A 15,093-nucleotide genomic window follows, 5' to 3' on the forward strand; every position below is an offset into this window, starting at 1 on the left:
TTCCAGGGGGTCCCGGGCCGCGCGCGGTCATCGACAAGTCGCCAGCATCTGGATGCAATATTCTTACTTGCCCCGCGTCCCAAACGTGCCGTCTTCCGCGACCCGTGGCGTACCATGTGCCTTGGGACGGTTGGAAGGTAAATTACGAAAGTACGGGTGACAGGGCCCACGCCGTAGCCAATTTCAAAGATCCCAAGCACGTGGCCCGCCACCATAAAACCCGACCAGGTAGTCCCGGACTGTACTTTATAATGTATATTATATTAGTGCAGAAGGACGTAACAGTAAGCAATACGACATACTTTCTATATGTATAGTATTTCCTATACCAAATCCACGCAATTGTTACAAGTCATAACTCCGATATTATTGCAAAAATTAATTCAGATATAATACTGTTCGAACCATTTATCTTTCTTCTTTATCATTTTTTCATAAATGCAATAATAACGGAGTTATAATTTGTAATAATGTGGACCATCCTGTATAGTATTTATAGTCATTTAGTAAGTATGTATATTTATAAATCTGTTGCACCGCGTACACAAGAAGAAATTAAATCATTTGGTATTCCGAAGGCTCGAAGTTTTTAGCTTCTCGTTTCGAAGAAGACGTTACAATGAGATTATAAAAGGATTTTTAAACACACTTCGTATGTTGTGTTCGAGTGGCCAGGGCTATTGACATAAAGATGAGAAGGCGCGAGGACTTCGAACGGTCTCTCGAGAAAGCCGGAGGTAGTAAAAGGTTGTCGTCGGAAACAGATCTTTAACACATGTGTTTGAAATTTCAGTCACTCCCTATTTTCACCATGAGATTTTTTTCTATTCTGTTAAGGACTGGTGACTCATCTGCAAAATAAACGATGGCTGGTCGAAAGAAAATACTTTACTCCGCGAGATTAAAAAAACAACGTGGCAACTTCGTGTGAGAAAACCTCTGTTGATTTGGCTAATTTCGTAGAGCGAAGATGGCTGATACTAAATAATATATAAATAATATAAAAATAATATAAATGATATATAATAAAAATCGTATAAAAATAATATAAATAATATATAATAAAAATCGTATAAAAATAGTATAAATAATATATGATATAAACTGTATAATATAAAAATAATATAAATAATATAAAAATCAGAAAACTGAGTTCATTTCGACATCTTGCTATTTTTATAGCAACGCGTGTTCGAATTAAGAAATGTATTTAAACGTCTTCTATGAAAAACTATATAATTTCAAGACTTTTTAAATAAAGATTTAACGTTGATTCTGTTGCTTCGCGCATAGGCCATTTCCCAATACATAATCCCCGTAACTAGGACACCCACGGCAACGCGCGCGGCTGTAATAAATCACGTTTCGAGTGTCAGACGTTAAATATAAAAATCCGTCATAGCCACGCAGTCATTTGGCGTGATAATACCACGTTACGTATTCTCAGCCGTGGTGCAACGCGCGCCGCATATTTCCCCATCCCCTTTTCCACGAATGCGCGGGTTTTTACCACGGCCGACCTATCCATTGTTTCTTTGGCGGTCCCCCGGTTGCATTTCACGCGAGCCGAGTTTCTTTCGCGTCGTGGAGCGACGACGGCCGTTTCCGTTTTTGTGTCCGCGAACCGGCTCCGATACGCCGCCCGGACAATCGGATAGCAAAGGTCAAACGTTTTCAAGATCATCCGCGCGCGAGCGGAGATCGTTTAAACGAGACGACGAACGCCAGCGTGAAATCGTTATAATCGAGAGGCGGTTTGAGTGGTAGTCACGCGAACGCGAGCCGCCTGAAACGTGCTCCGACGTTGCGCGCGGGTGACCCGGCGCGCGTGTATCAAAATAGACGAAGGATAAGGAACGACGATGTGTTCGAGAACTGCTGACTTAGCCGTTTGGAAGAAGCGTTTCTCTAATAGATGTTGACATAGTCCCTGACTTTTAAGTTTCACGCCGGATCTCGGATTACCTGGCACTATACAGGATGCCACCTCGGTCGTAACTGTTACGCCCGTCGACAGGGTCGACGCGTAATCCAGTCGCCGTTCAACCATTGTAGGTTCAATACTCGCGATAACGGGTCAATCGAGATTACTCATTTCGAAGTTTAAATTCCGTGGAGGAACTATAATTATTATAATATATTAACACGTTCGCCGCGTCACTCATATCTGGGTGACAAGTATGCTTCTGTGGGACACCCGTCATCCAAATATGCACGCTCTTCTTGTTCAAGTTAAATAGAACTTTATTTATTTAATTAATTAATTTAATTTATTTAATTTATGAAAATCCCATTTATAGCACAGGAATTTAATGGAACAAGCTCCAGGAAATGTAAAATATACGAAATAAAAATATTAAAAATTCTCACAATTTTAATACATTATTTAATATATTATACATTAATTTGTATTCAATATATAAAATATAATGTTATCCTATAGGATCCTACTGTCGGATTTCGACCTACTAAGAACCTGGACCGATTCATATTAGGCGACGAACGTTTTAATATAGTATATAATTATTATAATATATTAATATAATATATAATTATTATTAACAACCGAGAATCTTTGATCTCGCAGCACCTGGTCCTCGACGAAGTTAAAGCATTTCGCGGCAAACATCGATTTGGAAACAAAAGTCGCCTCGAGCACTTGGGAGTGACGCGAGAATTGAAACATTAAAGAGCATCCGGAACGAAAGGAAACGGCCAGAGTTACGCGAGACGTCTCTGTTAAGGACAGGTGATTTATCCTACTGCTAACCCGTACGTACGAATGTCTTCGATCCCTTTCAAAGGACAAAGGGATACGAACAACTGTTTCACCGTACCAAAGAGCGACGAAATGAGCACTATTTGGATGAAGAGTTACGAGTCAGATCGCTGAACTTTTGATTGTGCACTTTAATTTAAATACGACGCTGTGCAACCACGATCATATTATGATTCCGAATAGGTTTGTACAAATTATTGCAAAATATGTATATATTAACTTTTATAATTCTATCTTATGACTCTTCTTATTCAAGATTATATTTATTTTATTTATTTAATTTATGAAAATCTTATTTGAAGCACGGGAGTATAATTCATACATTATTATATTTGTCGTACATTAATTTATATTCAATATATAAAATATAACGTCATCCTATGCGTTCTGACTATCGAATTTAGGCCCGGTAAGAGACTCGAGCGATTCGCGCTGGGCGACAAACGTGTTAAAATAAATTATATAATTCTAATTTCCAGATTACCCCTGCCGAATAATAGCCGCTCGATAGCGCCAGTAAAATCCCCGCCCGACGTCCTTCGGACGAATAAGATGCAACCAACGAACCGATAAAACACGTTCAAGGAGAGAAAAAGAATTTCAATGAACGTCTGCGGCGACACTCGAACGTAAATTCTTGCGCGTCTCTCGGAGAAATCGCACGAAAATCAAAAAGCATTCATTCCCAATTTCGCGTGAAACATTCCCGGTTTTAATCGGCGTGAAGTCCGCGTAATTACCGATCCGACGAATTAGCAAACACACGCTAGATGACGCAGGCATCCCGATAAACCGGCGATAATCGTCACGGCCGCGCCGCTGGATTCGGCCGAGTCATCCCAATTACGCGATTCCTCGAAAGACCAATGACGTTCGCGCGTAAAGGAAACAAAAAAAAAAAGAAGAAGAAGACTGAAAGCCTCGAAGGCGAGAAAAAGCGACGTCGCCGATTTTCGAAAGTCGAGAGACACGGAGAGGAGCGTTCGCACGGTCCGCGATTTTGTCGAACTGTGAGTCACGTCTCTGAATAAACGTGTTTCTCCGTTGAGGAGATCGTTTCTGCGCGGTCTCCGGGTTCCTCTTCGGCGTAGCGGAGACCGTGGATATCTTCGCGCGCCCGCGTCCTTATGAGGAAATCAGGACGTCGGAGGACGAGCACCACGGTATCCCGGACTTCATCTTATCCCGTTACCGGACTTCGACCCACGACACGAGACGACACGACCACGACCACGGCGCGCAACACGCCGCGCCGCATCCATCACCTACATACGCGCTTAGATTACGATCGTTTTCCGTTCCCGTTTCCCATCTTCGTTGCCCCCCTCCCCTCCCCTCCCCCCGACGACGGCGACCGTTCGCGCCCGCGAATCGCTAGCACGCGCTGCGCCCAGTGACCCGAATCCGCGATCCTGGTTCGTGAGCGCCCCGCGCCGCGTCTCCAGATGCATGCTCGTGTCTCTCGACGAAGAAAGCCGAGCTGTTATAAATGTCGCTATTATAATTAACACGTCGAGCGACGCGCGGGTTTTAATAACGACTTCCCCGTCGGGCCGAGCGCGCTGGTATCGCGGTACAGCAACGCGCAGCGCGTTACTAACAAATTAGAATTTACTCGATGCGAATGTTTAGACATGTTAGTTTCTTATCGCGGTGAAAGATATTTCTGTTTTTAGATAACAACTTAAAACAATGTAGATTTTAAGTTTATTATCATATTTTATACTGTCAGTTGCCGATGACTGACGCGACCTGAACGGAAGGCTCGGGTGTCAGTCACCGGCGACTGACGCGGCACTCAATGTATTAATATGTCGCAGGGAGCGTCGTCAGTCTGCGTCTTCTCGCTATCTCGAGCAAAGAAACGCCGTCGTCGTCGTCGTCGCTGAAATTTGCCGAGCCAGCTCGCGGCCGCGATTATCGGGCTCGAACCTGCGCGCCCGATCCTCGAGGAAATTACGGAACGTTGAACGGCGTCTCGACGCGTTCGCGACCGGACGATATATCTCGAACCCCGCGCGGCCGTTCCAGCGAAAAGCGGTGAAACTCGAGGACACGTCGAAACGCGTAAATTCAAGCCTGCACACGCCGTCCGCGCCGCGTTGCTCGCTCGCGGTTTACCTTTTTGTGAAAGTAGATCTCTCTCTACCGGGGCAGGTCGCGCCGGGCGTAATTCCGTCCTTATGCAGCGAGATTACGCGCGCGCGACGCCCGATGGTTGCGCATTCTTTCCGAGCCGCGAAAGGACATTATGCATAAATGACGCCCGGCGACAATATGTGCGGTGCACAGAACGCTGGCCGGCCGCCGTTGCTTTCCCGCGCACCGGGAATTATTGCGAAGTCGGCGAATGGGCGTGGTGAAACGATTTCGCCGACTGTTCGCGCTTCTCTGAAATGCATCGGTGCCGAAATCAATGGAACCAGATTACGAAATTACGCTGCTTGTCGGCCATTCATTTGCTCTTTGATCAAATTTAATTTTCTGAAATAATTTTCTAAAATGATTTTTCAATATAATTTTCTAAAATAACAGACAGTAATTTTTAACTGGGTTTCCAAAATTAATTTCTGTTGTGATATATCCAACAATCTGAATATATTATTTAACAGTCTGGTTTCTAACCATTCGTTTAAATTTGTATGTTTCGTTAATCTCTTAGACACAACGCGCCACTATAGTGGCTTTCGTGAACGTCTCGTGCTTTACTCAATTGTTTTATTAATTATTAAAGTGAAAGTGCGTATGTACAATACACAAAGAAAAGAACATATGTAATTAATACTATATATAGATATACGGAAAAAATATATATTAAGAAAAATGGTAATTTTTACCTATTTTACCCATAACCTAAGAGGTTATGGTCTATAGGACAGCTGACGCGTCTGCGAACAATCTTAAACACACTCGGTTATATTATTGTCAAATGGTGTTGGAGCGATAACAAAAATGCAGACGTTTGACATTTTTATCATCAAGCTGATTCTACGTCGCAAAGTTTATGTCAAGGTTAGGTCAGGTTATGTTTAGGGTTTAGGTCTACGTCCGGGGCGTTTACGTTCCGCGAACGTTCGCGAAGAATCCTAGTAACTCGGCTACGCCGACTTTCTGCATCGGCTCCCATAACGGGTGACATCATAACTATATGCGGTAGCGCCAGATATCTAATATCGGACATCCGCTGCGATGGAATTTGAGATCGTGGCAAGCGTTGTTGCTAGAAACAAACGTAATTGTTATCTCGCGCGCTTTTCTTAACTATCCTGCGACGGAAATACGTGACCGGTGAGGTAATTACGAGTCGTTTCATTAATGGTAAACCGGAGAACGATTGCGCGTTCGAAATTCGATCGATTTGGGAGAGCGAAGGTGAGAAGAGCCAACTCGAACCTCCCTCGTTCTACCTGTTTCTACTCCAGGTCAGGTTTATTTATGAGTTTCATAATATCGAATAGAATATATTTTTACCGGATATTTTAACCCTTTGCACTCGAGTGGCGATTTACTTTGCACTTAGTGATGACTCTAAGGCATCACTAAGATTATTCTGTCACATTCCAGAATAATTTTTATACTAACAGAGTTTAGATTAAAAAAATTCTTAGCAGTAAAACTATTGGTACAAGTGATAAGAAACAATTTCATATTTATAAAATATATTTTGTCACATAAAATGGAAACATTATAAGCCAGTAATTTAGTTATGGAAAACTTTATTTGAGCAAAATCCAGCCATGCCTAAGAGGTTTACCAACACATCGGCCATATTGAATTCTGTTAACACCTGTAGGAAGCAAAGAGATTAATTTTTAATATTATTTTACCGTAAAAATAATTATTATACCGGAAAAAATTATTTTACCGTATCTGCGAGAAGTTATAAACAAATCGTGTACAGCGTGCGAACGGTGTGATTTTATTATTTAGTCCGTGAATCAGTGAACGATGATTTCACCAGACACAGCGTGCTGTATGATCAACGGAAACGTCGATATCAGTTACCAGGAGGACAAGGTTACAGTCCGAGAAGAGGCGATTAGAGAATAAAGAGTTTTGAAACGGAGATGGTGCCAGACCGCAATAGTAGCCGCCGCGACGATACGACGACGACCGTCGCGCGCGGTGCCATTCCGAAGACCGTGAGAACAACGTGCGTAGAATGTGTGAATAACGATAGCGAGCCAACGCTCGGGTTCCGCCGGGATATAGCGACGGTTTCGCGCAAACTCGAATCGTGATGTATGTAACTCGAGCACCTCCCCTTGGTAGCGTCCAGGAGTGAAACGCAGTTATGCGACCTGCGGAACGCATCTCCCGCGAAATCCGACACGGTTCTTTAAAGTCTTACGCCGCGAATTCAATGTCCGAATACGCGCGCGAACTTCACAGACGCGCCGCGCGACTCTTAGTAAATGTAGGAAATCGTCAAAGGCAACGCGAAACGAAGACACGATAAAAACACGAGGGCGATCTCTTTCTCGATAGAAATCGGTGCAAACGACGCGCGCGTGGGAGGAAACAGCTTTCCGCCACGTGATACCGGAAGGCACCGAAGAAATAGGCCTCGCGCCTCGATCGAGCTGAAAGACCAACAAGTTTATGGCGATGAGCGATCGCGCGGAATCACGCGTGGCTAGATGACCTAAAAGCCGGCGATTGGGTCAAAAGCCCGTGATTTCACCGATCGATATCGATACTGATAACACGGCTATCGTGCTCGATCCACGCGCACGAGAGCCGACACAGCGCGAGGCGGCACGAACCGATTTCATGCGTCAGAATTTTTCCGCCGCCGGTGTTTACACGTCGAATCGTGCAATTACGCGATGGAATTATTATTCGCGTCCGGCTCGGCCGGTGGATCTATCTGGAATCTCAAGCGATCGAGCGAACGCGCAGAAGAGAGGAGCAGCAGCGGCGTATCCGGCCCGGAGCGAAATCATAGTGAATGCGACCCGTTGTTTCCTGGCACAATGCTCGTCGTTATGCCGTCCAGTTTTATTGCGCGCTCGCCCGCGGAACTACTCTCCGTCTAAATGACACCGATTCGCCTGCCCGTAATGCCCCTATTGACGAGCAATTTTCGCAGGACGAAACGAGCAATACACGATCGCCGCGGATTGGTCTCGCGTGCAGCATCGTACTCCGCCGCGCTGCGCGATGCGCCACCATTATGCGAGGAGCGGAATTGGGTCAACTAGGTGTCGATACGAACGACGAAGGGTCGCCCGTCGCGATCGTTTCCGTGCGCAGCTCTCCGCATGCTAATCGACCGTCGTTCGTTTCAAAATAAACCCCCCCCCCCCTCTCTCGCTCGGTTGCCGGAGAAAGTGAATTAGACTCGTCGACGACACGAGCTCTCCGACAACAGCCGTCGAAATTCGCTGCGCGGACTATCTTATCGGGTGAGCGCTGTCCGCGATACGCTGCGCGTAAGAAAAATATAAACAGAAATTCGTTCCGTCTGTGCAATCATACGAGGATAGATACGGGGATGTGTCAGGACTTTACACGCGTTTCTCTGTCTGTCAATACTGTGATTCAATTGCAGACACGATTCTTCGATTCCAAAGTGCAGTATTTTTATGTATAATAGAACAACTAGTATTCACCAAACTGTATATATCGGTTCTATGAGAAAATTGAATTTCCTGTAGCTTTTACAAAATGTGACGTAACCTCGACATAACCTTACTACTGTATCTGTTGCATTTGAAATTTCCGAACGTATTCGTTACGTTTTATTAAGAATATTCAAGGAAGAAAGAAACATTTATTTTGTTCCAATGGATATAAAAAATTTTAATTTTTAACAATCTAGTTATTAAGTTTTCTTGTTAGCCAAGCACCTTTTAAAACGGAATAACTTTTTTACAAGTTAAGAAACATCGCTTTCAATTATTTTTTCATGCCAACAAGCTGTAAATCTCTTTAACATACGAAAAAGAATTTAAATCGTTTGACTCAATTATAAAAAGGTGATTCCATTTTAATAGGAATGCGAATACTTTCCATACCAGCTGCATGCATTACAGTCGTTTTAATTTAACATTTTTATTCAACGTGTTGTATGCGTCATTTCAGAGATACTTCACAGCGGTCAGAAAATGATAGAATTTCTGTCAGAGGTTAGTTAGCGGATAAAATTGTGAAAACAATGATTATAAAATAATTGGCTAGAATAGGTAGCTACAAAGAATAATAATGAGCCGACTGAACGCAACTGCTATTATTAATTCCAAATCATTAATTCTGAATATTGAAACGACTGTCGAAGATGACGGCAGTTTCTTCGTTTCGCATTCCGACGAATTTGTTTACTAACATACGGAAATCTCCTGAACGATCGCGGCGACCGACGCATACGTTATCTCCGTAAAACGCGAATGGGACACAAGCGAGGGATTGATCGGCGAAAAAAAAAGCGAGGCTCGTGTAAACACACGATTCGTATGACCCTGATACGGGTTAGAGTCCCTTTCTCAGCGTTTCGCCACAGCTTTCGTCTCGGGCACAGCTGGGGCCGTAATTAATTCCACTTAAACGAGTTATCGCCCGGCGTCCGATATCGCGCGCGCATAACTCTGCCGATTATATGTAAACAGTTTCGTAATCCGCCATTTCTTTATTGACAGATTTATCGATCGGACGCAGGGCGCGCGCGATTCCGTGGAAAATTTCTAACACCTCGGGAACTGGCCGCGGCAAAATGTCGCGGCATAAAAAAACCTTTAATAACTTAGTAATAAAATCAAATAGAAGGCAAGGCGGGGGCTTACGTAAGCGATCTTTTTTATTACGCGCATTCGGTAAATTCGTGCCTGAGTCACGGCGCACGGATCTGTATACATAATATCGTTCTTTCTCTCCCGCGTTTGTTTTTCAGGTCGTTTAATGCCAGATCGTACTACTACTCGGGTTATCATTATTCCGGAGGCGGTTCGAACCAGATCTCCAACCTGTTCGCAAACCGAAAGCTGAATTCTGCGTGTGTACCGAACTTATCGTATCTCAATATTCGGAGAAACTTGCATAAGAGAATGATATACGGCTGCTATTTTCATTGGCTCTAAACTGGCAATTGTCAACTGTTTTTTTCCTCATTCCGATCAATGGTACGACTAGGTTATTATCGTATAGGTTCTTCGGTCTATTCTGCTAAATAGGTTCCTCAGCTGTTTTTTCAAAGAACGCGCGACTCCAAGAATAAAGAAACAAACAACTGCGCCGATTAAACGAAGTAAAAATTACAAGACAACAGTGTTCGTAATCGAAAGAAATGAAATAGCGAGTGGCGAAAGAAATTTTGCGTTGCAGTTGCTTTCGAAGCTTTTCGGTAAACGGGCTCCGATTACAGAAATCGTCGTAATTGCTTCGCGGTACACGGAATCAAGGGGTTATCGCGTTTCTTCGAAGCGTAATCGTCGAATTTCGAAAACGCGAGACGGCGTTGCTCGAGACGCGACGACGATGACAAGAGGTGGCGGAGGGGACCGAAGCCGCAACGGAACCGCGTCGCCGGACCAAGGATTCGGGTGTATTTCACCGGTTGACCTTGCACTTGAAGCAGCAGCAGCCATCCGCGTGGCTATATCCACGCGATGACGACATCGATGATGCCGGGGAGAGCCGGGCACGAACTACGTATGCACTTTCGTTTTCGTTCTCTTTCGTACGGTGTTCTCTTCGCCGAGTCCTTGACTGTGCCCGCTCCGATAACGCTACCAACGTAGTAAACCGTCTTATCGCGAGCCGTGCATTCGCCGCTATCGCGCCACGCTCGTGTCCGCGAGGTGAGTTGTTACCACGGCCCCGGGGCATCATTTTATATTATCCGCGAGAACGATTCCCGATCGACGAAACACCCTATCCCCGTCTCTCGGGAAGAGTCGTTCCTCGCGGACAATAGGGCGACCTTGCGTCGGACAGCCATCAACGCATCTGGTTCAACCGTCGGAGTCGGCCGAAAAACTTGTTTTTCGACCGCCGACCGACCGCCCGTATTCACCGCGGCAGCTTTTTTTCTCGGGAGCGTTCAATGAATCACGCAACCCTCTCGTTCACACTACCGGCTATTAGCGCTAATACCGTTTATTTGACGAACGAAAGGTGATTAACCCGACTGAGTGTATCGACGACGACGGTTCCGTCAGCTGCTGATCCGTGATGGAAAAACTACTTGCCACGACCCTTTTCCTATTGGTCATTCGCGGCATAGTATGTATAGTACGTGCACAAGTATCGTAACATCTGATACGGTGATATCTTTCGATGCGTGTAAAGAGCGATAGGAACCAAGAGCGAACCTAATCAAGTACAAGGTTGCTGACGAATCTCGCCGTCGGATAAAGACGATCGATCCGAAGCCGCGATGAAAATAGAAAACCACTCTGTCCGCTGGAATTATCGGTTTACTTTGAAAAATTCAATAGCATCTTCTCGAGTACTCGTATCTAGTGAAATTAAAAGAGATAGTGTATCGGTTTGACAACGCTGCATCTGAAGAGCGCACGGGGTCAGACAATAACACGCGAATCGGTGACGCACAGGCTTTTAATTCTTTTCTAAACGATACCATTGTTCGCAACGCGAGAAGCGAGTCCTCGGTCCCTGGCGTGTCGACGATTCTTTGTACAGATCAAAAAATTACTGCTTCTCAAGCTATGGAACAGTGGACCGAAACTATTCGATTATTTGAAAAATCGTTAGCGCTGCGCACGCGTCGAGAGGAACGTCCTCGTCGCGAGCGACCTTCCGAACAATTGCGACGCATCATTTGTCTGGAATTTGCCCCGATATTCCACGCCCAGATTGTCCGGAGAGACGCGTCACACCTGAAGTGAAACGATTGAAATCGGTTCCGCGACGTTTCTCGAAGACGGCGACGGGAGACCTCGAGAACAAGAGCGATCCGGTACGTGCAAGCGGAATTGCGCGCGCGGACTAATGGAGCAGTTTAAATGGCCGACGCCGGGCAATTTATTTGCATCGCGCATGGGCCTCGGTGGGCGTCGGTCGAGAAAACCGCGGCCGCATCTCTGCCGTCTGTCTGTCTCTCTCTCTCTTTCTTTCTGTCCGTCTATCTATTCCATTGCTATCTTCGTAGATACGCCAAGCGAGTTCTCAAGACTGGCCGGTTAACTCGATCGGACGCCTTTCGACGTCGCGCGACGATTACAAAGTACCCCGGAAGAAAGAGGCTTCCGACATCCGGAAGCTAAAGCTGTCGCTCCCAACAGGCAGTTGGTAAAATCACGGTGAAATCGAGTCGAGCGAGCGAGCGAGCGAACGAGCTCCTCGAAAAGCGGCGCTGTTCCGTGGAATGCTAAAACGATCTCGGTGGGTCAGAAAAATGGGCGGCCTTCGAGGCGACGACGACGGTAGGCCAACGACACTCGAATAACACGACGCCGTAAACATTCGCTCTGCGGAATATTTAACGAGCCCGCGCGCGCGTTGTATACGCGGCGTTCCCGTAACAGGATAGCCCGATGTTTACGTTGAGACGAATACTTTATATTATCAACACCTCTGGCTCTCGCTCTCTGCTCGTACTTCCCCCCTCTACCTTCCTCTATCCGGACGCGAAACACTCGAAGTCGATTAATTATGCAAGCGACGTGTACGCGGCCGAGCTCGTTCGATGATTTCAGACAAAGGGGTCTGCTCTGCCCCGGGGCAGGACGAGGCAGCAGCAGCAACGACGGCGTTACCGATAAACAATAAACGCCGCGTTATATCGATCCAGGTGGATCCAACGCGCGTTCTTATGCTCTTAATTGGAGATGCTTCCTACACGCGACGCGAGAGGTTTCCGAACGGCTCTCAAGTATCGTGTTACGAAAGGTATATGCCAAGCGCACTTGCGGGGCGTCCTTCTGCTTCTCGACGCTGCTAGACTTTCGGCGCAGGGTTCTCTCTAGCGATACCCAGGGCACGATCAATTCGAAAGAAAAACTCGTCTTCGACGCGCAGGGACGTAGAGAGCGTCGCGGGAAACGGCTCGTCCTACGGGCCGAGAATCTGGCTCGATCGTTTGTCGAAGCTGCGAGAACCTTCGATTTTATTGATAGGACACAGCGGGTTCGGTCTCGCCTCGTTAATCGAACGATGTTGATGACCTTAACGGACGGGATCTCGCGGAGCCTAGGCGCGTCTCTTTGTGTCGCGCGCGCGGAACGAGAGATGCGTACCGTCCGCCATGGGAGGCGGGGTAGGGCGTCGAAACGGGGCTGGAGGAGGAGGGGGGCAGGCAGGCAGGCAGGGGCAGGCTGTAGGGGTGAGAAGACTATATTGATCACTGACCTTTCCTGCGGCCGAACGGTCCGAAGAACGTGCCATTCTTGCCGATGACGTTATCCTCGATGTACTTGAGCAGTTTCGTGGTATCCTCCCCTTTTTTAGCGGCGATCGACCTGACGGGGCGCAACGGCGCGATCCTTTGGCCGGTGGTCGCGGTGCTCGAGGCGGGGATGTTAGCGCTGGCCGTCGCGGACGCGGTCGCCGTGGCCGACGTCGAGGCCTGCTGGGCAGCCTGGCCGGAACAGCCGGCGCTTCCTGCCGCGGGCTCCTCCGCGAGCGAGTTGATCCTTCGCTGCGATCCGCTCCAGCTCTTGCCACACGAGATCTTCACCGAGCAGCTCATTCTCTCATAGTAGTGTCGCAGTGCTCTTAGTGTGCATAGTAGGGAACACCTGAAAGCGACGCTCGCGGGAACGCGCGCGAACGTATCATGCACTACCTTTTGTCCCTTGTAGCCTCCGGATCGGCGTGTTTGTAAGGTTAAGAAGAACTTGTCACTCGCGCGATAACAGAGGCATCGTTCGCACGCGAACAAGAAAGGCCGGAAAAAAGCGCCTCTTACTCGGTTCCTATTTTTCTCTCCCAAATCTCTCGGGCACTCTGCGACACGTGTTTCTCGTTGCAGACGTCAATTTAGAACGTTGCGACGCGACGATTCAACCGAACAGATCCGAACCAGTGCGCGAGGTATAGATGTCGCTGGAATGGAAAACGCGATGATCGCGTGCTAATCGCTTGTGCAAACGACAGAGATAACGAGCGAGATGATTTCTTCTCCTCTATTGCACTTTACTGGTTACTATTCTTCTTCTTCTTCTTCAACGTCTTTGTCTCCTTCTTCTTCTCTTGCTTTGCAGAGGTTCGAAGATAGTCTCGATAAAATCAGCGATAAAATGTGCGTCCACTCTGAATCCCACTGATTCCTCGTTCCCGTTTGAAAAAAGGCAATTGGCGCGACGATGGCCGACTCCCTGTATGTCCGACCACTTCCGCGATACTACTTGCGACGAGCTACGTACGCCACTGGTTTAACCTCCTTCGACGTTGAGGCGAGACTGAATGTCTAGCGAACGAGCTGCCCGGTTCGCCAATGACGTCACATGGCTACGCAGGCGCCGTCGAGTCTCGCTTCGCTTCAGGGCAACTTCTTCGGGTCGGCACGTCGCCGGCTGTGCAGGCGGCACCGCGAAAATCAGAAACGCGCTTTTCCGCGAATTACTTCGCCATTTCCTATGCGAGCAGCGCGCCGAGGTCGTTCGTCGTTATTTTTCCCGGACTGAATTATTTTCGGATCAAACTACTTCGCGCAAACGAATTTAACCTGTTAGGCACGGCTGAATTTTGCGCAAATAAAGTTTTTCATAACTAAATTAACATTTTAACACGTTCTATGCCGAACTATTTTTACTCGAATCTTTGCTCTAGTCATTTGTTATTTCACTAAAACTTGCTATAATATCTGTAATTTTTAATAATCGTTTATAATAATAAAATAAATTCATTACGATCCAGTCTTGTGGTGGAAATTAATTCTTTAATTCTAGATTTATTATAAACTATTTTTTTAGCCCATTAAATAAACATACAAGTTAATATATATTTTTTCCGTATAGCTATATGTAGTATTAAAACTAAATCTACCAATCAGTGATATTGTTTGCATTCACTCATAAGAGTGAGGAGATAGAATTTGTTTAGACTCAGTTTAGACACTTTAATTATAAAGCTTGCTACAATAATATAATTTATTCAAACAAAGAGGTCTCTTAAAGGTTATGTAATATTGTAAAATTAGAAACCGGTCATTTTGACCGTGGTAGGTTTATTATTAATTACATATATTCTTTTCTTAGTGTATTGTACATACACACTTTCACTTGAATCGTTTACTTTAATAATTAATAAAACAATTGAGTGAAGCATGAAACATTCACGAAAATCACTGTTCCGTCCCGAAGGAAGAATCACCTGGAGTTTCTGCTGATGGGGTTTATGACACGGGCGCGGGG

The 15,093-nt window shown here is 46.0% G+C and overlaps 1 protein-coding gene across 1 annotated transcript in view; it reads right to left on the bottom strand.

Moving 5' to 3' along the window:
- The window catches only part of LOC144473799 (uncharacterized), a 98,119-nt gene extending 83,984 nt beyond the window's left edge, over positions 1-14,135 (bottom strand). The window contains exon 1 of the mRNA XM_078188020.1: positions 13,088-14,135. Within this exon, the coding sequence (XP_078044146.1) occupies positions 13,088-13,427 (340 nt within the window). The 5' untranslated portion in view covers positions 13,428-14,135. The remainder of the gene's footprint in view (positions 1-13,087) is intronic.
- Between the last annotated feature and the right edge of the window lie 958 nt (positions 14,136-15,093).

Source organism: Augochlora pura, chromosome 7, assembly GCF_028453695.1.
Source record: "Augochlora pura isolate Apur16 chromosome 7, APUR_v2.2.1, whole genome shotgun sequence".
NCBI lineage: Eukaryota > Metazoa > Arthropoda > Insecta > Hymenoptera > Halictidae > Augochlora > Augochlora pura.